At 39.5% G+C, this 26,709-nt stretch overlaps 2 protein-coding genes across 8 annotated transcripts in view; both read left to right on the top strand.

Annotated features, from left to right (window-relative positions):
• The window catches only part of LOC141083678 (protocadherin alpha-C2-like), a 564,749-nt gene that overhangs the window by 320,152 nt on the left and 217,888 nt on the right, over positions 1-26,709 (top strand). Inside the window, exon 1 of one of the 7 annotated variants that reach the window (XM_073568068.1) lies at positions 1,749-4,222. The exons of the other annotated variants lie outside the window; for them this stretch is intronic. Within the exon in view, the coding sequence (XP_073424169.1) occupies positions 1,907-4,222 (2,316 nt within the window). The 5' untranslated portion in view covers positions 1,749-1,906. Of the gene's footprint in view, positions 1-1,748; positions 4,223-26,709 lie in introns of those variants that run through there. 7 annotated transcript variants of the gene reach the window in all.
• On the top strand, positions 17,636-26,002 carry LOC141083675 (protocadherin alpha-4-like). The gene has a single exon (XM_073568058.1). It carries the CDS (start codon positions 21,671-21,673, stop codon positions 24,059-24,061), a length of 2,391 nt encoding a protein of 796 aa, XP_073424159.1. The 5' UTR covers positions 17,636-21,670; the 3' UTR covers positions 24,062-26,002.

The raw sequence follows: 26,709 nt of genomic DNA, 5'->3' as shown, positions 1-26,709 counted from the left end.
TTAGTTCCTGTCTACTAAAAGCTAAATTTTTGTTCTGCTATTTTTCCATGAGATTTTGTCTGTTTACTTAGTGTTTGTGTTCAGCCTGCCCTGGTTGGGACGGGCTGAACTCCATTTTTGTCTCTGATCAGTTGATCTCTTTGCTCTGTCTTCAGAATATACCTGAGTGCTGGTATAGTGATTTTGAAGTCTAGTGACTTCAGGGCCTTTTCTATCAGACGTGTTGGACATTATTTTTGGCAGGGTTTTTTGCGTGATTGCAGCCAGCATCTTTTCTGTCCTTTCCTATCTAGTTATTTGGGCCCCATCATTTGCTCAGCCTGTCTTTCTGTCTGTGTTTGTGTTTTCATCTGTCTTTCACCAACAATACATGTTGGGGGCTGTCTATTGCTTTGGGGTCTGCTCTGGGGCAGTTTAGATTTCCCCTTTCTTTAGGCTTATTTAGCTCTCTGGCTGTGACGAGGGGTCTAGGGCACCGTAGGAACCCCCCACGGCTACTGTTAGTTGTGGTGAATAGGATCAGGGTTCTGCAATCCGCTAGCTTCCAACCTCTCCGGTTTTCTGGACTTAGCTTGTGTTTTTGTTTTTTCCTCCTCCGGTGACTCATTCATAACAGTCCCGTGCCCATATACCCATCACACATATCCTCCATCCCATAGTCCAGTGCCCATATACCCATCACACATCCTCCATCCCATAGTCCCATGCCCATATACCCATCATACATATCCTCCATCCCATAGTCCAGTGCCCATATACCCATCACACATCCTCCATCCCATAGTCAACCATTATGACATCATAATGAGCGGCGGGGCTTGCAACCTATGATGACATCAGTGTCGCCATGGCAACCATTATGACATCATAATGAGGGGCAGGGCTTGATACACACACTTTTTCCCCATTATGTAGATAGGGGCAAAATTGTTTGGTAAATTGGAACACGCGGGGTTAAAATTTCGCTTCACAACATAGCCTAGGACACTCTGGTGGTCCAGACATGTGACTGTGCCAAATTTTGTGGCTGTAGCTGCAGCGGTGCGGAGGCCAATCCCGGACATACATACATACACACACTTGAGCTTTATATATTAGATATATATAAATATATATAGGAAAAAAATGCTATTTCCTATATATATATATATATATATATATATATATATACACAGTATATATAATTTAAAAATACACATGAATAAAACAAGAGTGCCCCCCCTACTGGGCACTCTTGTTTTAATCATGAGTATTTTTTAATTATTATTAATAAAATTTGGTTTTATATTTTACCTGACTTACTTCTTCAGCTACCTTTATGTACAGTAAGTCCGAATTTTTGTGTAGATTCTGATGTGAAGTATTGGGTATTACTTTCAAGGGCATATTTTTGATGAATTAATTATGTTTTTGAATTTGCCTAAATATTGTACATGGGTGGTTTACTATGTTTTGTATTGCTTTTCAGTACATTAAGATAACTCTTATTATATAAAATGTTACTTTTAAAAAATAAAAATAAAGAAAGTTGACACAAATTGGAAACAAATAAAATTTTGCTTTTTTTCTTTGTATCTAAATAAATAGATATACTCTGACACAAATATAGAGAAAATGCAATCAAAAGTAAAAATATTGCATTATTGTGGATTATAATAACATTTTTTTCTTTAACCCAGCTGTACAATCTAGAACAGACTGCAGAGGTCACTGTTCACTTATCTATAGCTCATAGAAACAGAATTATTTGCCTCCATCTTTGCTAGTTTAGTTTCTATTTCGGAACAGTTCAGCTTGAACTGAACTCTCTTCGATCTCCAAGCTCCAAAAACACTGGATTTGGCAATATACTCTTCAATATTAAGGAATATAGGAATTATTCTGGCTGAATCATATTAATGAAGTCATGATCAGGTTGGTGCACCTTATATTTCTGCAAATATACTGGGATCTGGTCTTATGTCAGCTGCATTACATCATCCCAGAGGAATCCAAGCACGGAACGTTTGTTGGAAGGATAGCTCAAGACCTTGGACTGGAAATGGGTGAGATTAATTCCAGAATGCTGCGGATAGTTTCTAGAGATGACAGAGATTTTTTCCTGGTTAATTTGCAGAATGGCATTCTTTTTGTGAATAATATTATAGACAGAGAAGAAATATGTTCAGATATAGCCTTCTGCATTATTCCACTTCAGGTTATTGTTGATAAACCTGTGCAGATGTATCAAGTAGAGATAGAAATAGAAGACATCAATGACAATAGTCCAGCTTTTTCTTCTACTGTATATAACCTGGTGATATCAGAATGGAAAACTGCAGGCTCTAGATTTCCTTTAGAGGGAGCAGTTGATGCTGATATCGGCACAAATGCAATTAAGAACTATGAATTAAGTGTGAATGATTACTTTGTATTGTATTTTCAAAAATACATGAATCAAATACGAACTTTAGAACTTGTGTTGAAGAATCCACTTGACAGGGAAAAGCAGTCTACACTCAATCTTACGTTGATAGCTTATGATGGTGGTAAACCGAGATTAAGTGGTACCGCACAGCTTACCATCGCTGTGGAGGATGCCAATGACAACTCTCCAACTTTTGATCAGCCATTTTACCAGTGTACTGTGCCAGAAGATGCATCAATAGGAACACTAGTGGTAAAATTAAATGCTACTGATTTAGACCAAGGAAGAAATGGTGAAATCATGTATGCCTTTAATAAATTGTCATCAACAAATGTAATGAACATTTTTAGTTTGAATCCTCAGTCTGGAGAAATTAAACTTAAAGAGAACTTGGATTTTGAAAATACTAAAAGATATGAACTTTATGTGGATGCCATTGATAGTGGAGATCATCCAATGGTTGGACACTGTAAAGTTCTAGTGAGTGTTGCAGATGTCAATGGCAATGCTCCTGAAATAATCTTAGCATCCCTATCAGTACCTATCCCTGAGGATTCACCACATGGAACAACAGTTGCTATCATCAGTGTTCCTGATAAGGACTCAGGAAACAATGGAAAAGTAAAATGTGAAATTTCTCAAAACATACCATTCAAAATAAATCCAGCTTTAATGGGGCATTTTTCTCTAACAGTAAATTCCCCATTAGATAGAGAACTAAAGTCCAAGTATGAAGTTAAAATTACTGCTACAGATGAGGGTTCACCTCCATTGTCGGTTTCTAAAATTCTTGCTCTTGATATTAGTGATGTGAATGACAATTCGCCTTACTTCATGCACTCTACTGACACAGTTATTGTCAAAGAAAACAATCCACCGGGCTCACATATCTATACAGCATCAGCCGTAGACCCAGATGTTGGCCAGAATTCCTTCATTTCATACTCAATTATTGAAAGCATAATTGATGGGATTCCCATATCCTCTTATATCTCCATCAGTCCTGAAAATGGAAAATTATTTGCTTTGTTTTCATTTGATCATGAACATTTGTCTTATTTCCAGTGTCTTATTAAAGCTACCGATGCTGGTCTTCCTCAACGTAGCTCCAGTTTAGTACTAAACATCTTTATTGAAGACCTCAATGACAATGCTCCTAGCTTTGCTCTTCTTGGTTCTTCAGTTTTAATCAAAACTCCTAAGACAGTTCAACCTGGTCAACTCATAACTAAAGTGAAAGCAGTGGATCTAGACTCTGGATATAATGCTTGGTTATCATATAGTTTTATGAATTTACCAACGAACATACCATTTTCTATTTCCCAACAAACTGGAGAAATCCATGTAAGACGTTTTTTTACAGATTCGGATAATGAAGACTACAAGCTAACTGTGGTAGCTAAGGACCATGGAGAACCTGTCATGACTGCCACAGCACCAATTTTTGTTTCCTTAGTGGATTTAGGAGAATTTTTTTTTAACTCTCCAGACACCAGTTTAGATGAAAATATTTTAGATACTAACGTGTATTTAGTTGCTGCTATTTGTGCAATCTCAACTATATTTCTCATTACGTTAATTGTTTTTACTATTTTAAAATGGCAAAAGTACAAAGAAGAGGTCAATGAGTTGAAGGAAAGCTACAAGATATGCTCCAACACTGGAGGCAGCTGGATGTATTCACAAGAAAGCCAATCAAAACTATATCTAAATTCAGTACAACCCAAAAATGACTTAATGGTTTTTACACCAAATAGTTTTCATACAACAGGAATAAATGGTGTTGTTGATGGGGTTCTCATAAGTTCTTCTAAGGTGAGTATTGCATTCTATATATTTAAATGTTTAATTGCAAATTATTTTACTTTATCATTTATTTTAGATTATTGGTGGTGGAACAAGTTGCATCTTAATACCAAGTGTAATTCATAGCACATGATATGTTGATATGTTTTTTTTTATTTAACTACATCCTTAAAACTTTGGCATAATTAATGTTGAAGTTGGTGTTATGACTTACATAAGCAAATTGGAAATGGAAGTTCAATCTCCAAAGGAAATGGAAAATACTGTAGATAAAAAAACCTGCTTTATTTAATCTTCAGTTAGGCTAAGTGAATCAGAAAAAATATTAAAAAATAAATATATCCTATGCGTTTTGAACCCCAAATGGTTCGTAATAACAATAATGATGATTCTTAATCATCATGATTAAAAACCAGTTGGGTTAGAAATGCATAGGGTAAGTATTTTTTTAATTTACTTTCTTTTTTGTGTTGGGAGCATAAATGTATAATGGTGGATTTGCAATTATTTTTACAGGTATCTCTGTCAAGCCACGTATAGCAGGCGCTCAATGAATGAGATGGTAGTTGAGATCCTTACAAAGTCCTCTAGACAAGGCATGGCTTGGAATGTCTCTGATTTTTGGTTTTCACTGGCATACTTAATGAATTAAGTACACTCAGGATAATATTGTGATGATGAGAAAGCTCTAAATGGACAGTTACCACAGTAAAAGCCATTAAAGAAATCAAGTTAGGTGTAAAACAGTACAATTATATCATAAAGAAACTCAAAATGAATGTATCATAAAAAGACATAAATAAGGGGTAAGACATATAATTATTACGAAAGTTAAAAAGGAGGAATAGAGGGATAATAGAAAACATCTAATAATGAAGCAGCAAGTGCAGGGTTAAAAGTATATGAAAATCGATTCAATGTTTAGTGAGGCATTTTTAGTGTTAAATTGTCTCTTGAGCACTTTCGAGCAAGGCATTCTACTTAGTTTCCTTACTTCCTGGTTTGTGGCAGGGTGGATTCTCCTCCTTGAATGGCAGCTCTGGTGAAGACACAAATATCGGAATGAAAATAAACCCTTACTTTCATTGTAGGTTAATTCTACATGAAGGAAAACAACTAAGAATAATGTAGAATGTATTGGGGGAGGTGGAGGAGACATTAAAGGCATAGAGGTTTAGCCCAATCAAATGGAATAGCAGGAATTATTTTTTTTAAGATGTTCAGAGTTACAAAGATATTGACTATGTTAAACGGGTTGTCCGGGCTTTTCACATAATCTCAGTGCATATCTGGGCTGCAGAATGCTTACAATAAGTAATTTACCTTCTGTGGCTAGTCTGCATGGTTTCCAAGATATCATCTCTTGCTTCTAAGATAAACGTCCGGGGGGGGTGTTCTGGCATTGAAATGAGAACTGGTTGTTTCCTCCTCCCTCACTAGTTTCACTTTCCATAGATCACTGTTCAGCGTGTGTCTGGGGGAGGAGCAGCTGGGTGGTCTGCTCACAGCCAGTCACAGCCATGCCATTAGTTAACATGCCTAACATGCATAACAGGATGTGCCCACACTTCTTAGGATTCCTCATTGGCTGAATAAAATCAAACTGGCTCATTGCATTATGGGAACTCCGATACAGCGAATATCGTCCGATACCTGATATTGCAGTATCGGAATGCTCAAAACTAGTTACAACACATTTTATCCATCAGTGTTTTGCTCTGGAGTATACAGTGAGACCTGGACAGTCTACAGCCAGCATGCTAAACAGCTTAATAATTTTCACATTAGTTGCCTCCGCAGACTCCTCCACATCAGGTGGCAAGACAATGTCCCGGACACAGCAATTCTGGAGCAAACTGGGCTCTGCTGCATTTACACTTTCCTGCTAAAAGACCAAGCCAGGTGGGCTGGACATGTGGTCAGAATGCCTGACAGCCGATTACCGAAACAACTGCTGTATGGAGAACTGTGCCAAGGAAAGCGAGCAGTTGGGGGGCAGAAGAAACGCTATAAAGACTGCCTTAAGGCATCTCTTAAAAACCTGGAAGTCAACATCAATGAATAGGAAGCGCTTGCCCTGTTTCGTCCAGGTTGGCGGGGCAGGATCACCTCAGGAGCACGTGCAGCTGAAGACAGGAAAATCTTGGACGCAAAAAGGAAGCGTTCTGTCTGCAAGGCACAAGCAGAATCTGGTGTACTGACCACATTTACTTCCTTATGTCAAGTATGTGGGCGAGCCTTCAGGGCCCGGATTGTCATCATCAGCCACTTACGGACCCATAACTATTAATTCACTTCTAACCCTGAAGCCATGGTCATCTTCGACTACGAAGGACGAATCACAGCGGATAACTGGGGACTGAATAGAGATGACTGGGATGTTAGGCGTTAACCCCTCTCCAGGAATTTAACTACTGTGTACTCTCAGCCAGGGTCTGGAGGGCAACATCTAGGAAAATGAGCTGTACACTATTAACCCCTTCACTACCAAGGGTGGTTTGCACGTTAACTACCGGGCCAATTTTTACAATTCTGACCACTGTCCCTTTATGAGGTCATAACTCTGAAACGCTTCCATGGATCCCGGTGATTCTGACATTGTTTTCTCGTGACATATTGTACTTCCTTTTAGTGGTAAAATTTCATTCATATAACTTGCGTTTATTTATGAGAAAAACGGAAATTTGGCAAAAATTTTGAAAATTCCGCAATTTTCCAACTTTGAATTTTTATGCCCTTAAATCACAGAGATATGGCTCACAAAAAAGCTAATAAGTAACATTTGCCACATGTTTACTTTACATCAGCACAATTTTGGAACCAAAATTTTTATTTGTTAGCAAGATATAAGGGTTAAAAGTTGACCAGCGATCTCTCATTTTTGCAACACCATTTTATTTTTACGGACCACATCACATTTGAAGCCACTTTGAGGGGTCTATATGATAGAAAATACCCAAAAGTGACACCATTCTAAAAACTGCACCCCTTAAGGTGCTTAAAACCACATTCAAGGAGTTTATTAACCCTTCAGGTGCGTCACAGGAATTTTTTGAATATTTAAAAAAAATTAACATTTAACTTTTTTTCACAAAAAAAATTACTTCAGGTTCAATTTTTTTTATTTTACCAAGTGTAACAGGAGATATTGGACTGCAAAAATTATTGTGCAATTTGTCCTGAGCACGCTGATACCTGATATGTGGGGGGGAACCACTGTTTCGGCGCATGGCAGCGCTCAGAAGGGAAGGAGCGCCGTTTGACTTTTTCAATGCAAAATTGGCTGGAATTCTGATCGGACTCCATGTCGCGTTTGGAGAGCCCCTGATGTACCTAAACAGTGGAAACCCCACACAAATGACCCCATTTTTTAAACTAGACCCCCTAAGGAACTTATCTAGATATGTGGTGAGAACTTTGAACCCACAAGGGCTTCACAGAAGTTTATAATGCACAGCGGTACAATTAAAAAATCATATTTTTTCCACAAAATGATCTTTTCACCCCCAATTTTTATTTTCCCAAGGGTAACAGGACCCTAAAAGTTATTGTGCAATTTGTCCTGAGTACACTGATACCCCATATGTGGGTGTAAATGACTATTTGGGCCCATGGCAGAGCTCGGAAGGCAAGCAGCGCCATTTGACTTTTTTGGCTGGAATTGAGATCAGACACCATGTCGCGTTTGGAAAGCCCCTGATGTACCAAAACAGTGGAAACCCCCCACAAATGACCCCATTTTGGAAACTAGACCCCCCAAGGAACTTATCTAGATGTGTGGTGAGAACTTTGAACCCCCAAGTGCTTCACAGAAGTTTATAAAGCCCAGGCGTGAAAATAACAAAAAAATTTTTTTCCTCTGTCCTGGGCCCTGTATTGTTCAACATCTTTATCAACGATTTAGATGAAGGAATTGAGGGTAAACTGATTAAATTTGCTGATGACACAAAGCTAGGAGGGATAGCTAATACTAGAGAAGAGAGAGAGAGGATTCAAAAAGACTTAAATAAACTGGAGAAGTGGGCAGCAACAAACAGAATGGTTTTTAACAGGGAGAAATGCAAAGTACTACATCTGGGCAATAAAAATGGAAAAAGCATATATAGAATGGGAGGAATAGGGCTAAGTGACAGCACATGTGAAAAAGACTTGGGTATACTAATAGATCACAGACTGAATATGAGTCAACAGTGTGATGCAGCAGCAAAAAAGGCAAATGCAATTCTAGGATGTATTAACAGAAGCATACAGTCTAGATCACGTGAAGTCATTATTTCCCTCTACTCCTCTTTGGTCAGACCTCATCTGGAATATTGTGTCCAGTTTTGGGCACCACATTTTAAAAAAGACATCAACAAACTGGAGCAAGTTCAGAAAAGAGCGACCAGAATGGTGACCGGTCTGCAAACCCTGTCTTATGAGGAAAGGTTGCAGGATTTGGGAATGTTTAGTTTGCAAAAGAGAAGACTGAGAGGAGACTTAATAGCTGTCTACAAATATCTAAAGGGCTGTCACATTGTAGAAGGATCAACTTTATTCTCATTTGCACAAGGAAAGACTAGAAGCAATGGGATGAAACTGAATGGGAGGAGACACAGATTAGATATTAGAAAAAACTTTTTGACAGTTAGAGTGATCAATGAGTGGAACAGGCTGCCACGAGAAGTGGTGAGTTCTCCTTCAATGGAAGTCTTCAAACAGAGGCTGGACAGACATCTGACTGGGATGATTTAGCGAATCCTGCTTTGAGCAGGGGGTTGGACCAGATGGCCCAGGAGGTCCCTTCCAACTCTACGATTCTATGATTCTATGATTCTATGATTCTATGATATTTTTGCCCCAAAATTTTATTTTCCTAAGGGCAACAGGAGAAATAGGACCCCAAAAGTTGTTTTGCAAATTGTCCTGATTAGGCTGATACCCCATATGAGGGGGTAAAACACTGTTTGGGTGCATGGCAGGGCTTGGAAGGGAAGGAGCACCATTTGACTTTTTCAACGCAGAATTGGCTGGAATTGAGATCAGATGCCATGTTGCGTTTGGAGAGCACCTGATGTGCGCAAATAGTGGAAACCCCCAATTCTAGCCCTAGCCCTAACCCTAACCCTAACCCTAGCCCTAGCCCTAACCCTAACCCTAACCGTAACCCTAGCCCTAGCCCTAGCCCTAGCCCTAACCCTAGCCCTAACCCTAACCCTAGCCCTAACCCTAATGGGAAAATGGAAATAAATACATTTTTTTAATTTTATTATTTTTCCCTAACTAAGGGGGTGATAACGGGGGTTTGATTTACTATTTATGGCGGTTTTTATTTTTGGCAGCTGTCGCACGCTAAAAGACGCTTTTTATTGTAAAAATAGTTTTTGCATCACCACATATTGAGAGCTATAATTTTTCCATATTTTGACCCACCGAGTCATGTGAGGTCTTATTTTTTGCGGGACGAGTTGACGCTTTTATTGGTATCATGTTCGGGCATGTGACATTTTTTGATCGCTTTTTATTTCGTTTTTTGGGACGCAGAATTTACAAAAACCAGCGTTTCATGAATTTCTTTTGGGTGGTGCGTTTACGCCGTTCTGGGTGCGGTAAAATTTATAAGGCGGTTTTATTCTTTGGGTCAGTACGGTTACAGCGATACCTCATTTAGCTCTTTTTTTATGTTTTGTCGGTTTTATGCAATGAAAACAATTTTATATAAAAAATAATTATTTTTGCATCACTTTATTCTGCGAGCTATAACTTTTTTATTTTTTCGCTGATGATGCTGTATGGTGGCTCATTTTTTGCGGGACAAGATGACGTTTTCAGCGGTACCATGGATATTTATATGCATCTTTTTGATCGCGCGTTATTGCACTTTTTGTTCGGCGGTATGATAATAAATCATTATTTTTTGCTTCGTTTTTTATTTTTATTTTTTAAGGGGTTTGCTTAAGGGCTAACTATTGGGACAGTTTTATAGGGCGGGTCGTTACGGATGCGTCGATACCAAATATGTGTACTTTTATTGTTTTGGTTTTTTTTTATTTCCAAAAAATGAATTTATTGGGGAATATTTTTTTTTTTTTTTTTAATTTATTTGGCGATTTTTTTAAATTATTTTTACACTTTTTTTTAAATTATTTTTTACTTTATTACAATGTCCCATGGGGGACATCACTGTCCTGTGACAGATCGCTGATCTGTCACATCACAGATCACTGTGACAGATCAGCGATCTGTCACAGGCAATGCACAGGCTTCCTCATGCCTGCGCTTTGCGCTGCCGTGGGGGGCTCAGGGAAGCACGGAGGGAGCCCCCTCCCTGCCGATGCTTCCCTTTAACCCCCGGTACACCGCGATCGTGTTTGATCGCGGTGTGCAAGGGGTTAACGTGTTGGGGGCGGTCCGTGACCGCCCCTGACACATTGTGCCGGGTGTCAGCTATGATAATTAGCTGACACTCGGCCGCGATCAGCGGCACTCACCACGTGGGCGCCGCTGATCGCGATGACATAATATTCCGTCCATGGTAATTAGGTCCATGGTCACATGGACGGAATATTACGTCAATTGTAGGTAAGGGGTTAAAGCTGTCATTGCAGGAACATGACAGAAGATCGAAAAGCAAGTCAATTACAAACATGCTTATTTTCATTGCATCTAATTAAAGCAATTTAACCCCTTAGTGGCCGAGCCAATTTAGATCTTAATGAACAAGCCAATTTTTTTCCAATTCTGACCACTGTCACTTTATGAGGTTATAGCTCTGGAACGCTTCAATGGATCCCACTAATTTTAAGAATTCTAAGATTGTAGTTTGCAACATATTGTACTTCATGATAGTGGTAGAATTTAGAGGTTATAGCTCTGGAACGCTTCAATGGATCCCACTAATTTTAAGAATTCTAAGATTGTTGTTTGCGACATATTGTACTTCATGATAGTGGTGGAATTTATTTGATATGACTTGTGTTCATTTATGAAAAAATGGAAATTTGGCAAAAATGTAGAAAATTTTTCAATTTTCTAAATTTTAATTTTTGTGCCCTTAAATCAGAGAGCTTTGTCACACAAAATAGTTAACAAATAAAGTTTCTCACATGTCTACTTTACATCAGCACTATTTTGGAAGCATAATTTATTCTTAGGACATTATAAGGGTTAAAACCCTTTTTTTAGGGACTACATCACATTTAAAGTGACTTTGGGGGGTCAATATGACTGAAAATACCCAAAACTGACACCATACTGAAAACTTCACCCCTCAAGGTGCTCAAAAAGCACATTCAAGTTTATTAACCCTTCAGGTGCTTCACAAAAACTAAAGCAATGTGGAAGGAAAAAATTAACATTTAACTTTTTTCACAAAAAAAATACTTTAGACCTTAAACTTTCTTATTTTCACATGGGTAACAGGAGAAAATTGACCACAAAATGTGTTGTGCAATTTCTCCTGAGTGCACCGATACCCCATATGTGGGGGTAAAGCCACTGTTTGGTTGCATGGCAGGGCTCAGAAGGGAAGGAGCACCCTTTGAGTTTTTTAAACCAAAATTGTCTGGAATCGATGGTGGCCACCATATCGGAGACCCCCTGATGTGCCTAAACAATGGAAACCCCTTAGTTCTAACTCCAGCCCTAACACAGCCCTAACCCCAACCCTAACCACAACACACCTAACCTTAATACCAACCCTAAACACAACCTTAAACACAAAGCAACCCTAACCACAACACCAACCCCAACACTAACCCTATCCCCAACCCCAACCCTAACATAACCCTAAGACCAGCTCTAACCCACCATTAAAAAGTGGCGCTGAGGAATAAGTACCCTTTACTGCTGCTATTAAAAAGCGTATTGGCTGTCATTAAGGGGTTAAGAACTTCAGAATGTCTCATTAACCCCTTCACCCCCAAGGGTGGTTTGCACGTTCATGACCGGGCCAATTTTTACAATTCTGACCACTGTACCTTTATGAGGTCATAACTCTGGAACGCTTCCATGGATCCCGGTGATTCTGACATTGTTTTCTCATGACATATTGTACTTCATGATAGTGGTAAAATTTCATTCAAATAACTTGCGTTTATTTGTGAGAAAAACGGAAATTTGGCGTAAATTTTGAAAATTTCGCGATTTTCCAACTTTGAATTTTTATGCCCTTAAATCACAGAGATACGGCACACAAAAAACTTGATAACTAACATTTCCCACATGTTTACTTTACATCAGCACAATTTTGGAACCAAAATTTTTTTTTGTTAGGAAGTTATAAGGGTTAAAAGTTGACCAGCGATTTCTCATTTTTACAACACCATTTTATTTTTAGGACCACATCACATTTGAAGCCACTTTGAGGGGTCTATATGATAGAAAATACCCAAAAGTGACACCATTCTAAAAACTGCACCCCTTAAGGTGCTCAAAACCACATTCAAGAAGTTTATTAACCCTTTAGGTGCATCACAGGAATTTTTTTGAATATTTAAAAAAAAATGAACATCTAACTTTTTTTCATAAAAAAAAACTTCAGGTTCAATTTTTTTTATTTTACCAAGGGTAACAGGAGAAATTGAACTGCAAAAGTTATTGTGCAATTTGTCCTGAGTACGCAGATACCTGATATGTGGGGGGGAATGACTGTTTCGGCGCATGGCAGAGCTCAGAATGGAAGGAGCGCCGTTTGACTTTTTCAATACAAAATTGGCTGGAATTCAGATTGGACGCCATGTCACGTTTGGAGAGTCCCTGATGTACCTAAACAGTGGAAACCTCCTACAAGTGACCCCATTTTGGAAACTAGACCCCCCAAGGAACTTATCTAGATATGTGGTGAGAACTTTGAACCCACAAGGGCTTTACAGAAGTTTATAACGTACAGCGGTACAATTAAAAAATCATATTTTTTCCACAAAAATGATCTTTTCACCCCAATTTTTATTTTCCCAAGGGTAACAGGACCCTAAAAGTTATTGTGCAATTTGTCCTGAGTACGCTGATACCCCACATGTGGGGGTAAACCACTATTTGGGCGCATGGCAGAGCTCGGAAGGGAAGCAGCGCCATTTGACGTTTTTGGCTGGAATTGAGATCGGACACGATGTCGCGTTTGGAAAACCCCTGATGTACCAAAACAGTGGAAACCCCCCACAAATGACACCATTTTGGAAACTAGACCCCCTAAGGAACTTATCTAGATGTGTGGTGAGAACTTTGAACCCCCATGGGCTTCACAGAAGTTTATAACATAAAGCCATACAATTAAAAAATCATATTTTTTCCACAAAAATGATCTTTTCACCCTCAATTCTTATTTTTCCAAGGGTAACAGGACCCTAAAAGTTATTGTGCAATTTGTCCTGAGTACGCTGATACCCCACATGTGGGGATAAACCACTATTTGGGCGCATGGCAGAGCTCGGAAGGGAAGCAGCGCCATTTGACGTTTTGGGCTGGAATTGAGATCGGACACCATGTCGCGTTTGGAAAACTCCTGATGTACCAAAACAGTGGAACCCCCCACAAATGACACCATTTTGGAAACTAGACCCCATAAGGAACTTATCTAGATGTGTGGTGAGCACTTTGACCCCCCCAGTGCTTCACAGAAGTTTATAACACCCGGGCGTGAAAATAAAAAAATTGTATTTTTTTCACAAACATGATCTTTTAATCACCATTTTTTTATTTTCCCAAGGGTACCAGGAGAAATTGGACCCCAAAAGTTGTTGTACAATTTGTCCTGAGTATGCTGATACCCCATATGTGGGAGAAAACTACTGTATGGGCACACGTCGGGGCTCGGAAGGGAAGTAGTGATGTTTTGGAATGCAGACTTTGATGGAATGGTCTGCGGGTGTCATGTTGCCTTTGGAGAGCCCCTAATGTACCTAAACAGTGGAAACCCCCCACAAATGACACCATTTTGTATACTAGACCCCCCAAGGAACTTATCTAGATGTGTGGGGAGCACTTTGAACCCCCCAGTGCTTCACAGAAGTTTACAACGCCCGGGCGTGAAAATAAAAAAATTCGTATTTTTTCCACAAACATGATCTTTTAGTCACCATTTTTTTATTTTCCCAAGGGTACCAGGAGAAATTGGACCCCAAAAGTTGTTGTCCAATTTGTCCTGAGTATGCTGATACCCCATATGTGGGAGAAAACTACTGTATGGGCACACGTCGGGGCTCGGAAGGGAAGTAGTGATGTTTTGGAATGCAGACTTTGATGGAATGGTCTGCGGGTGTCATGTTGCCTTTGGAGAGCCCCTAATGTACCTAAACAGTGGAAACCCCCCACAAATGACACCATTTTGTATACTAGACCCCCCAAGGAACTTATCTAGATGTGTGGTGAGCACTTTGAACCCCCCAGTGCTTCACAGAAGTTTACAACGCCCGGGCGTGAAAATAAAAAATTCGTATTTTTTCCACAAACATGATCTTTTAGTCACCATTTTTTTATTTTCCCAAGGGTACCAGGAGAAATTGGACCCCAAAAGTTGTTGTCCAATTTGTCCTGAGTATGCTGATACCCCATATGTGGGAGAAAACTACTGTATGGGCACACGTCGGGGCTCGGAAGGGAAGTAGTGACGTTTTGGAATGCAGACTTTGATGGAATGGTCTGCGGGTGTCATGTTGCCTTTGGAGAGCCCCTAATGTACCTAAACAGTGGAAACCCCCACAAATGACCCCATTTTGAAAACTAGACCCACTAAGGAACGTATCTAGATGTGAGGTGAGCACTTTGAACCCCCAAGGGCTTCACAGAAGTTTATAATGCCAGGGCATGAAAATAAAAAAATCTTATTTTTTCCACAAACATGATCAATTAGTCCCCCAATTTTTTCATTTTCCCAAGGGTAACAGGAGAAATTGGACCCCAAAAGTTGTTGTCCAATTTGTCCTGAGTACGCTGACACCCCATATGTGGGAGAAAACTACTGTATGGACACACGTCGGGGCTCGGAAGGGAAGCAGTGACGTTTTGGAATGCAGACTTTGATGGAATGGTCTGCGGGTGTCATGTGCGTTTGGAGAGCCCCTGATGTACCTAAACTATTGAAACTCCCCACAAGTGACCCCATTTTGGACACTAGACCCCCCACGGAACTTATCTAGATGTGTGGTGAGCACTTTGAACCCCCAAGTGCTTCACAGAAGTTTATAACACTCGGACGTGAAAATAAAAAAATCATTTTTTTCCACAAAAATGATATTTTTGCCCCCAATTTTTTATTTTCCTAAGGGTAACAGGAGAAATTGGACCCCAAAAATTGTTTTGCAATTTGTCCTGAGTAGGCTGATACCCTACATGTGGGGGTAAAACACTGTTTGGGCGCATAGCAGAGCTTGGAAGGGAAGGAGCACCATTTGACTTTTTCAACTCAGAGTTGGCTGGAATTGAGATCAGACGCCATGTTGCATTTGGAGAGCCCCTGATGTGCCCAAACAGTGGAAACCCCCAATTCTAACTCCAACCCGAACCCCAACACGCCCCTAACCCTAACCCTAGCCCTAACCCTAGCCCTAACCCTAACCCTAGCCCTAACCCTAACCCTAGCCCTAGCCCTAACCCTAACCCTAACCCTAACCCTAGCCCTACCCCAACACACCCCTAGCCCTAACCCTAGCCCTAACCCTAATGGAAAAATGGAAATAAATACATTTTTTTAATTTTATTATTTTTCCCTAACTAAGGGGGTGATAACGGGGGGTTTGATTTACTATTTATGGCGGTTTTTATGTTTGACGGCTGTCGCACGCTAAAAGACGCTTTTTATTGTAAAAATAGTTTTTGCATCACCACATATTGAGAGCTATAATTTTTCCGTATTTTGACCCACTGAGTCATGTGAGGTCTTATTTTTTGCTGGACAAGTTGACGTTTTTATTGGTACCATTTTCGGGCACGTGAAATTTTTTGATCGCTTTTTATTCCGATTTTTGGGACGCAGACTGAACAAAAACCAGCGTTTCATGAATTTCTTTTGGGGGGGTGCGTTTACACCGTTCCGCGTGCGGTAAAATTGATAAAGCGGTTTTATTCTTCGGGTCAGTATGGTTACAGCGATACCTCATTTAGGTCGTTTTTTATGTTTTTGTCGGTTTTATGCACTGAAAACTATTTTATATAAAAAATAATTATTTTTGCATCGCTTTATTCAGCGAGCTATAACTTTTTTATTTTTTCACTGATGATGCTGTGTGGCAGCTCGTTTTTTGCGGGACAAGATGACGTTTTCAGCGGTACCATGGCTATTTATATGCGTCTTTTTGATCGCGCGTTATTACACTTTTTGTTTGGCGGTATGATAATAAATCATTATTTTTTGCTTCGTTTTTTATTTTTATTTTTTAAGGGGTTCGCTAAAGGGGTTAACTAATGGGACAGTTTTATAGGGCGGGTCGTTACAGATGCGGCGATACCTAATATGTGTACTTTTATTGTTTTTTTTTTTATTATTGCCAAAAAATGGATTTATTGGGGGAATATTTTTTTTTTTTTTCTAATTTATTTGGCGATTTTTTTTTAATTATTTTTACACTTTTTTTTTTTTTTTACTTTATTAAATAGTCCCAGGTGGGACATCACTGTCCTGTGACAGATCGCTGATCTTTCACATCACAGATCACTGTGACAGATCAGCGATCTGACACAGGCACTGCAGAAGGCTTCCTCATGCCTGCGCTTTGCAGGCACTGAGGAAGCCAGCTTCCGAAGGCCCCCGTCGCCATCTTGGATTCGGGGGCCTGGAGGAAGGGAGTCCCCCGCAGCAGCGCTGCACATTGCGCTGCCGTGGGGGGCTCAGGGAAGCACGGAGGGAGCCCCCTCGCTGCCGATGCTTCCCTTTAACCCCCGGTACACCGCGATCGTGTTTGATCGCGGTGTGCAAGGGGTTAACGTGTCGGGGGCGGTCCGTGACCGCCCCTGACACATTGTGCCAGGTGTCAGCTGTGATAATCAGCTGACACCCGGCCGCGATCAGCGGCGCTCACCACGTGGGCGCCGCTGATCGCGCCGACGTACTATCCCATCCCCGGTCATACGGGCCCAGGTACCGTGGACGGGATAGTACGTCGGATGGCAGGAAGGGGTTAAGAATGCAAGGATTAGTGTGGGTTTTCCAACTAGGTAATTTTTCAAGAAGATTATTTGAACTTTGGACAGAGAGACAAGTCATCATCTACACTCACTGGCCACTTTATTAGGTACACCATGCTAGTAACGGGTTGGACCCCCTTTTGCCTTCAGAACTGCCTCAATTCTTCGTGGCAGAGATTCAACAAGGTGCTGGAAGCATTCCTCAGAGATTTTGGACCATATTGACATGATGGCATCACACAGTTGGCGCAGATTTGTCGGCTGCACATCCCTGATGCGAATCTCCCGTTCCACCACATCCCAAAGATGCTCTATTGGATTGAGATCTGGTGACTGAGGAGGCCATTTGAGTACAGTGAACTCATTGTCATGTTCAAGAAACCAATCTGAGATGATTCGAGCTTTATGACATGGCGCATTATCCTGCTGAAAGTAGCCATCAGATGCCTGTTCTTAGCTGAGAGGAGTGGTACCCAGTGTGGTCTTCTGCTGCTGTAGCCCATCTGCCTCAAAGTTCGACGCACTGTGCGTTCAGAGATGCTCTTCTGCCTACCTTGGTTGTAACGGGTGGCAATTTGAGTCACTGTTGCCTTTCTATCAGCTCGAACCAGTATGCCCATTCTCCTCTGACCTCTGGCATGAACAAGGCATTTCCGGCCACAGAACTGCCGCTCACTGGATTTTTTTTCTTTTTCGGACCATTCTCTGTAAACCCTAGAGATGGTTGTGCGTGAAAATCCCAGTAGATCAGCAGTTTCTGAAATACTCAGACCAGCCCTTCTGGCACCAACAATCATGCCACGTTCAAAGGCACTCAAATCACTTTTCTTCCCCATACTGATGCTCGGTTTGAACTGCAGGAGATTGTCTTGACCATGTCTACATGCCTAAATGCACTGAGTTGCCGCCATGTGATTGGCTGATTAGAAATTAAGTCTTAACACACAGTTGGACAGGTGTACCTAATAAAGTGGCCAGTGAGTGTACTTCCAGTGTAAAGGAATTAAATGTTTCACAGCAGCCAGAAGTGATAATGCAGTTTTTTTATTTTAGCAATAGAGTGATTCAACTAATATAAGGTCCCTGACCTTCTTATTATGCTTACCAACCACCATCTTCAGCTGTGCCCGACACTGCTCAGGTGCCATGCCGCCATCTTATGATCTCAAGTTCTTACTGAAGACAGAGGTAATGATCAAAACTTCTCAATGTAAGTCTATGAAAGACTCATTCTGACCTTGTTCTGGCTCTCATAGACTTACATTGACTAGACTACTGGATCACCCAGCAAAGATTTGAGTGATCCGGCAGATCACAAACTGCAGGCTACCAACCGGTCTGACATCGATAACAGATGAAGATTGCGGCTGGTAAGAATAGGAGCTGGTAGAAGACTAGGGGCAGGGAACTGAGATTTTAGCACCACTCCAGTGCTGCAATAGATAAAATACTGGAGTGGCACTTTTTTTTAGTTCTTGTAGGGCATAGATGAATTCAGATTAAATTTTAATCTTCGACTTGTGTCATTTTTATATTCCAAAGTAAGAAAGGAAGAACCTCTTCCAGGGTAGCTCACTCAGAGTAACCTTCATTACCTATGTTATAAGTTGCAATTTGGATGTAGCATTTTATAAATACCTACCAAGAGGCAGAAAATCATAAATCAAGACCGAAACTGACAAGTTGAATGGCTGACACAGTGTAATGTGTCCAGTTACTGCATCAAGATATTTTTCTGCGTCAAGGTATAGTTAATATTATCTGTGGTAGGTTAATAAATTATACTGTATGTCTACATTAGATTGCACAACCTCAATATAGAACTAGCTACGGGAACAACATCCTTATATACACATATGGTACAATAATATTTTTTGCAGCTACACAATGATTACTTGTCTCTATGTGATGTCATGTTGTTAATACAGTAAAGCTCCTTCGTCTACTTCTTTTCTGCTACTAGAGGTGAGCGAACTTATTTAAGTGGAATTTTATTGTCCTCGAATTTAACAAAAATGTATATTCTCCAGCATATTGATTTTTGTTTTGTAACTTGCTCCTCATGAATTCAGCAGAATGGCAAGCAGCTGTGCCATTTTGTAGAAATAAAAAGGGCAAGAACATTTTTTTTATAAAATAATAATACCCACCTCTCTGTTCACCTGTCATGCTGCCCCAGCCAACCACCTTTCGATCCCCTGTGCCTCTTCTTATCCCCTTATAGTTTGTGTGCATCCTCTTCCACCTCTTAACTCTATGATAGAACTTTTCGGTATGCCTAGGCCTCTGCCATCCCTGTGTGCTGTGTCATTATAACATTATGGTGTGCGCCGATCATGTGACATTAATGCATGTTGGGATATTAGTGATGTCAGATGCTTGAAGTCTCTGTGCAAGGTGAGTGTTTTTTTTATTTTTTATATCCCACATTAATTATGCAAATAGGTAACATTCAATGTGCTTTGAATACCTTTCCTTCAAATTGAAATTCTCTTTAAAATCTACATGATCTACCTGGTTTGCCAAACTCAAATCTTACCAGATTCACTTATCTCTACTTGATACAGATTTGTATAGTGAAAACAAAATAGAGTATCTATTAGGAAACCAATGAAAGTGGGTGCATAAAGCGGAGGCAAGAACATACATTTTATTAACATATATTTCATCCTCTTCCATCCATCTTAGTAAAAAACAAAAATCTTTGGGGAGCAGCAGATATTTTAACTGACTCTTGAAAAAATGGATACAAAAATACTGACAATGAAACGGGGTGCAAAAAAGCTTTAGTTTTTAAGATCAAATATGTATGAATGACATTCAGAGCCTACTGATGACTTCAGTTAGGCATCTTTCGACAGTTAGGGTTTTTTAGATTTCTTTTACAGTCTCACGTCATATATCTTGGGATATGCCTGGAGCAATAAGCACGGACCCTAAACGCATATTCTTCACTAAGCCTATATGTAGAAAATACCTATCTGAACTATAATTTCCATTATAAAAATAGCCGTACATAGCATGAATGAGAATGTAGTCGCTGAATCATAAGTGTGCCTTTATTGATATTGCAATGGATTGTATACGGTACTCATAAAGTCATTGGAATAGGTGCTCTAGTGGGGTATCCGTCCCAATATCAATAAAAGGCCACATTCACACCTTCAGTATTTAGTCAGTATTTTACATCAGTATTTGTAAGCCAAAACCAGGAGTGGAACAATCAGAGGAAAAGTGTAATAGAAACCCGTCACCACTTCTGTGTTTATCACCCACTCCTGGTTCTGGCTTACAGATACTGATGTGAAATATTACTGACCAAATACTGATAGTGTGAACGTGGCCGAAGTAAGAAACGTGACACTCAAAATTTATTGTGTTGAAAAAAAGGTTCCAATTTTTTTGCGCACAGTGGTAAGTTTAAACGTTTTTGGTCTGGGTATAGACCTTCATCAGAAACTATGGAGATATACAAAAGAAATATGTGTCATAACACTGACAAGGGTAAATACATCAAAATAAAGTGGTGGTGACAAATTTCAAAATTGGTTGACATCACTGTATGCATAATAGTAAAATGTCCTATCTTCAGTACAGCATGAATACTAATACATCCAGGGAGAAAATATTCAAAGTCACTGCTTTAAACAACAACACTTCTTTATAAATCTCCTGGCTAGATTTTTGGAAGAGCTTCTAGCATAGCAACACAATTCAAAGGATACAGCGGTGTTCCATGGAGAAGTCAAAATAGGAGAAATATCTATTTATTTTAGCCAGAACTGTTTTCTAAAGGAAAGTTATCCAATTTTCTATCATACTTTCTGTATCAAATCAATGATGATTCCAAAATCTCTACTTGCTGTCATTGGATAAGAACATGTATTGTGCATTTTCAGTGGAATCTATTCTGGTTGTATGATAATCATACAGGTGCAAGGATCATTATTATTATTGTCTGTTCATAAGCCTTGTACCTGTGTGATCACTTGACCAGAATAAACTGTAGCCACAAAAAATAAACAATGAAGTTTCTTCTCCAATAACAGCAAACAGAATTAGATGCGGAAAGTAAGTTGGAAAATGGTATAGTTTTTCGTTGTACCAATAATACACTTCTTTTTCAGAAACTGTACTACCCCTTTAAGCACTATGAGCTTCTAAATTCTTACTGATGCCACAAGATGTCAGTATGTATTAGCCTGTCAGTGTGAGGGTGAAGTTAATAAACGATGCACATATATTTTCTGTCATGTCCTTTCTTCATAACTGAAGAATAACTATTGTTACCTGAAATTATATTACATACTACCACAACCCCTGTCGACACTTCTTGCTGTGAGTCATTCCTCCTGCGACATGGGATTAGCATTGAAGCTCAGAATTTTGCATTGGTGGAGGTGGATTCACCTGTTGATTTGCTTGATTGATGCTACGAATGGACAAATCAGTTATGCAATTATGGAAGAACTAGAAAAAGGAACCATAATTGGAAATTTAGCACAAGATTTACAAATGGACCCCAAACTTCTCTTCAATCGTAAGTTCCACATGACTTATGATACCAAAATTCAGTATTTTGACATTAACTCTGTAACTGGCACTCTGCACATTACAAATACGATTGATCGTGAAGAGCTGTGTGCCAGCAGTGCACACTGTGTGATGAGACTGGGACTTGTAATGGATGTGCCATTAGTACTTTATCACATAGAAATAAACATCCTAGATATTAATGATAATGCTCCATGTTTCAAAGAAAATGAGATTGTTTTGGCAATCGCAGAGTCAACTGATCCTGGCAGCCGTTTCCCATTAGAAGGAGCTTTTGATCCAGATGCCAGCTCCAACTCAGTTTGCTCATACTTTATGAGTCCAAATGACTTGTTTGAGATAGATGTTCATGTAAGTGACTACAAAATGAAATCATTAACACTGGTATTAAAAATTGCATTAGATCGAGAGCAGCAAGCGATCTATGTATTAAGCCTCACGGCATCTGACTGTGGCAAGCCAAAACTGACTGGATCAGCTCAAATTAAGATTCTTGTGCAAGACGCTAACGATAATCCACCCATCTTTTCAGACTCTCTCTACAGATTAATTATACCCGAAAATTATACTGTCGGAAATGTACTCATGACAGTCAATGCCACCGATAACGATGAAGGCAAGAATGGTGACATTGAATACTCATTTAGCAGTATTGTGCCGATAAACGTGCAGAAGATATTTGATATTGACAAGGAAAGTGGCCAGATCAGTCTCAAAGGTAATATTGACTATGAAGAAAGAACATTTTATGAGTTCAAAGTTCAGGCTAGAGATCATGGTCAGCTACCCCTGACAGGACACTGTAAGGTCATTGTGGAGATAACTGATGTCAATGACAATTCTCCCGAAATTAAGGTGACATCTTTGTCAAGTATTAAAGAGGATGCAAAGCCTGGATTTGTAATAGCCCTTCTTACTGTTACTGATAGGGATTCTGGAAACAATAGCAAGGTGTCTTGCGAAATACCTGACCACCTTCCAGTTACGTTACAATCTAAATTCTTAAATTACTATTCATTGGTCCTCAAACATAGCCTTGATAGAGAATCTACAGAAGAATACAATGTTCTTATTTTGGCTACTGACTCAGGATTCCCTCCTTTATCTTCAGCTACTTCCATAAAGTTTACTGTGTTGGATGTCAATGACAATGCCCCCATATTTCTAAATCCCTCATATAGGATTTCAGTCCCTGAAAACACCCTTCCTGAAACTTTGATTTTTCAAGTTTCAGCCCTAGATAAGGACATTAATGAAAATGCTCGACTTTCTTATTTTCTTACGCCAAGTAGCACTGGAAGAGTCAAGTCATCTAGCTTTATCACAATTCGTTCTGATTCTGGTGAAATATTTTTGGCAAACTCACTTGATTATGAAAAAATACAGATGCTCTGTATAGTAATTGAAGCCAAAGATCATGGTTCCCCATCTTTAAGCAGCACAGCTAGCCTCACTGTGTTCATTCAGGACAAAAATGATAATTCGCCTCAAATACTACCATCACTGTTTACCGGAGAAGTCTGGAGATCAACTCAAGTAGGACATGTAATCACTAAAGTCAAAGCATTTGATCTAGATTCCGGCTATAATGCCTGGCTCAGATATGAAATGATATCCTTCACTAATGCTTCACTCTTTAGGGTGGAGCTGTATACAGGGGATATAATTGTATCAAGAGTCATCGAAGAAACTGATGAAGATTTACAAAATATATTCATTGTGATTAAAGATCATGGAGAACCCCCCAAATCTACAATGACAGTGGTAACTATCACTCTATTGCAATCTAGGGAAGAAGAATTGGACAATATTGTGTTATTAGGCAAGGATAAGATAATCATTGTGGACTTTAATGGCCATCTGATCATTGCTATTTCTTTTATCTCAAGTATCTTTTTGCTTGCTGTTGTATCATACATTGGGATTAAATATGTAAAAACTTTCAGAGTCATAAGTAAAGTAATTAAAACTGAAGATTGTGTGAGTAATGATTGGACATGGACAGAAAATAAGAAAAGAGATTATAATTTCACTCCAATGTACTTTAATGCTCAGCCAGACTATAACACTTCTCCACACCCGCCATGGACCTATTTTTCAGCAGATGAAGTGCTTTTTCCAGGGCAGATGCCAGAGGATGAAAGTACATTGAGGGCAGAGAGCGAGGTAAGAAATACAGAAGTTTACACGCCCTAATATTGACATGCTTGTATATTCATCCCATCTAGAAGATAAATACTTTAGTCCAGATAAAGAGATTGGCAGAGGTGATAAGTTCACATATGGATATACACACAAGTCTGATGGTCGATATTCATGCTGTAACTAGTTTTATTTGCCCATTAGTGATGGACAACCAAGAGTTCAATTTGTGGGCAATTTAAATAGTACTAAAGTAATTAGACGTAGAGATGAGAGAATATATTCAAGTGGCATTAAATGCTACACGAATATTACAAAAATCTGCAATTGGCAAAATGCGCATTATTTAGAAAATTGCTTCCATGTGGAATCAGCCAGTGGACTAAATTTTTCTGAACCATAAAAGGCTGTGAAATGTTTAAACAAAAGTAAAAAAAAATGTTATGCTCACCATAACACTCTCCTCTCTGGTCTCTCCGCTCCTCACTTGTTTGGTCATTATCATATCTTTTGATCCCCTCTACTTGTGCTGATGCTATAGGATACATGCTTGTGCATGCAAAACATCATGACTGGGCTTTATCAGAGCAAAAAGTTCCTCTTCTGTATGAGAGGCCCAGTGATTTCAGCATGAGTAATGGTAAGCAGAACATGAAGTGAAGACCAGACAGGTTATGGTGACAAGAGGAGAGGCTGGAGAGTTGATCAGAAGCCGGGTAGAAGAATTTTCTCTTTTAATTTTTACAAATGAAAGCCCCAGGAGCATAATAAGCGATATTAAATTCATAAAGAAGAGCTTCTCAACAAACTTAAATTCCCAGGAAAGTCTATGAGGACAGGCAAATTCAAAATTTGCCTAAGCTGCTCATCTCTAATTAGGTGTTACGTACAATACTTAAAACAAAATGCTAGTTGCTTTCATGAAGTGACTTGAATCTCAGCCCCCCAACTCATCAATGTCCAGTATAGGTATTTTTTCAGAGATATACAAATTTGTTTGAGTTGAATTAAATTCTTGAATTTTACAAAAATCTAGATTCTCTTGGATCCAAATATTAAGAAATTTACTACAAATTCAGCATAATGGCGTACACTTTTCCATCATGTTACTGAGCTATACAGGGCCTATAAAATGGCCACAAAAAAGTATACTCACCTCAACACTTATCTGTCCCACTGCCCCCATGGCCCATTATCTGGTCCTCTGCTCATTTATGACCTTCTGCCATCACATGCATCCTCTTTGGCCTTCTCCACTCTATCATCGCTGCTAGCCTCAAGAATACCGCTTTTGTGCTGACCAACCCTCAAGTGATGCACATTGTAGCATCATGACATCACAATGTGTTCCTCAATGGTGCCACACACAGTGATGTAAGAGGCCTAGACAGAGTGAAGCAAACCAAAGAAGGATACATGTGATGAGAAGGTGAAAAGAATAGATGCCGATTATTATATGTTGGGTTGCACAGTGAGGTGAGTATTAATATTTTGTTACATCCTATGTTCATCATGCTCCAGGGTCTAGAGAGAATCAAGAGCATAATAAAATTCAATTTACATCCAACAAATGTCCAAGACACAACTCTTCATTCTATGCTTAAGTTCCAAAAACTCTACTAATACTTCATCTACATCATAGAATCATAGAATCGTAGAGTTGGAAGGGCCCTCCTGGGCCATCTGGTCCAACCCCCTGCTCAAAGCAGGATTCGCTAAATCATCCCAGTTAGATGTCTGTCCAGCCTCTGTTTGAAGACTTCCATTGAAGGAGAACTCACCACTTCTCGTGGCAGCCTGTTCCACTCATTGATCACTCTAACTGTCAAAAAGTTTTTTCTAATATCTAATCTGTGTCTCCTCCCATTCAGCTTCATCCCATTGCTTCTAGTCTTTCCTTGTGCAAATGAGAATAAAGTTGATCCTTCTACAATGTGACAGCCCTTTAGATATTTGTAGACAGCTATTAAGTCTCCTCTCAGTCTTCTCTTTTGCAAACTAAACATTCCCAAATCCTGCAACCTTTCCTCATAAGACAGGGTTTGCAGACCGGTCACCATTCTGGTCGCTCTTTTCTGAACTTGCTCCAGTTTGTTGATGTCTTTTTTAAAATGTGGTGCCCAAAATTGGACACAATATTCCAGATGAGGTCTGACCAAAGAGGAGTAGAGGGAAATAATTACTTCACGTGATCTAGACTGTATGCTTCTGTTAATACATCCTAGAATTGCATTTGCCTTTTTTGCTGCTGCATCACACTGTTGACTCATATTCAGTCTGTGATCTATTAGTATACCCAAGTCTTTTTCACATGTGCTGTCACTTAGCCCTATTCCTCCCATTCTATATATGCTTTTTTCATTTTTATTGCCCAGATGTAGTACTTTGCATTTCTCCCTGTTAAAAACCATTCTGTTAGTTGCTGCCCACTTCTCCAGTTTATTTAAATCTTTTTGAATCCTCTCTCTCTCTTCTCTAGTATTAGCTATCCCTCCTAGCTTTGTGTCATCAGCAAATTTAATCAGTTTACCCTCAATTCCTTTATCTAAATCGTTGATAAAGATGTTGAACAATACAGGGCCCAGGACAGAGCCCTGTGGTACCCCACTTGAGACATTCTTCCAACTGGATGTGCAGCCATTTACGACCACTCTTTGGGTCCGATCACTAAGCCAGTTATGAATCCACCTAACAGTTGCCTT

The sequence above is a fragment of the Dendrobates tinctorius genome, unplaced genomic scaffold (assembly GCF_039654945.1).
Source record: "Dendrobates tinctorius isolate UK_male_01 unplaced genomic scaffold, ASM3965494v1 ptg000020l, whole genome shotgun sequence".
Lineage (NCBI taxonomy): Eukaryota > Metazoa > Chordata > Amphibia > Anura > Dendrobatidae > Dendrobates > Dendrobates tinctorius.
This window is presented reverse-complemented; position numbering and strand designations above follow the sequence as displayed.

Excerpts from the sequence above, each read along its gene's own strand:
- LOC141083675 (XM_073568058.1), top strand. The coding sequence starts at position 21,671 with ATGGGATTAGCATTGAAGCTCAGAATTTTGCATTGGTGGAGGTGGATT.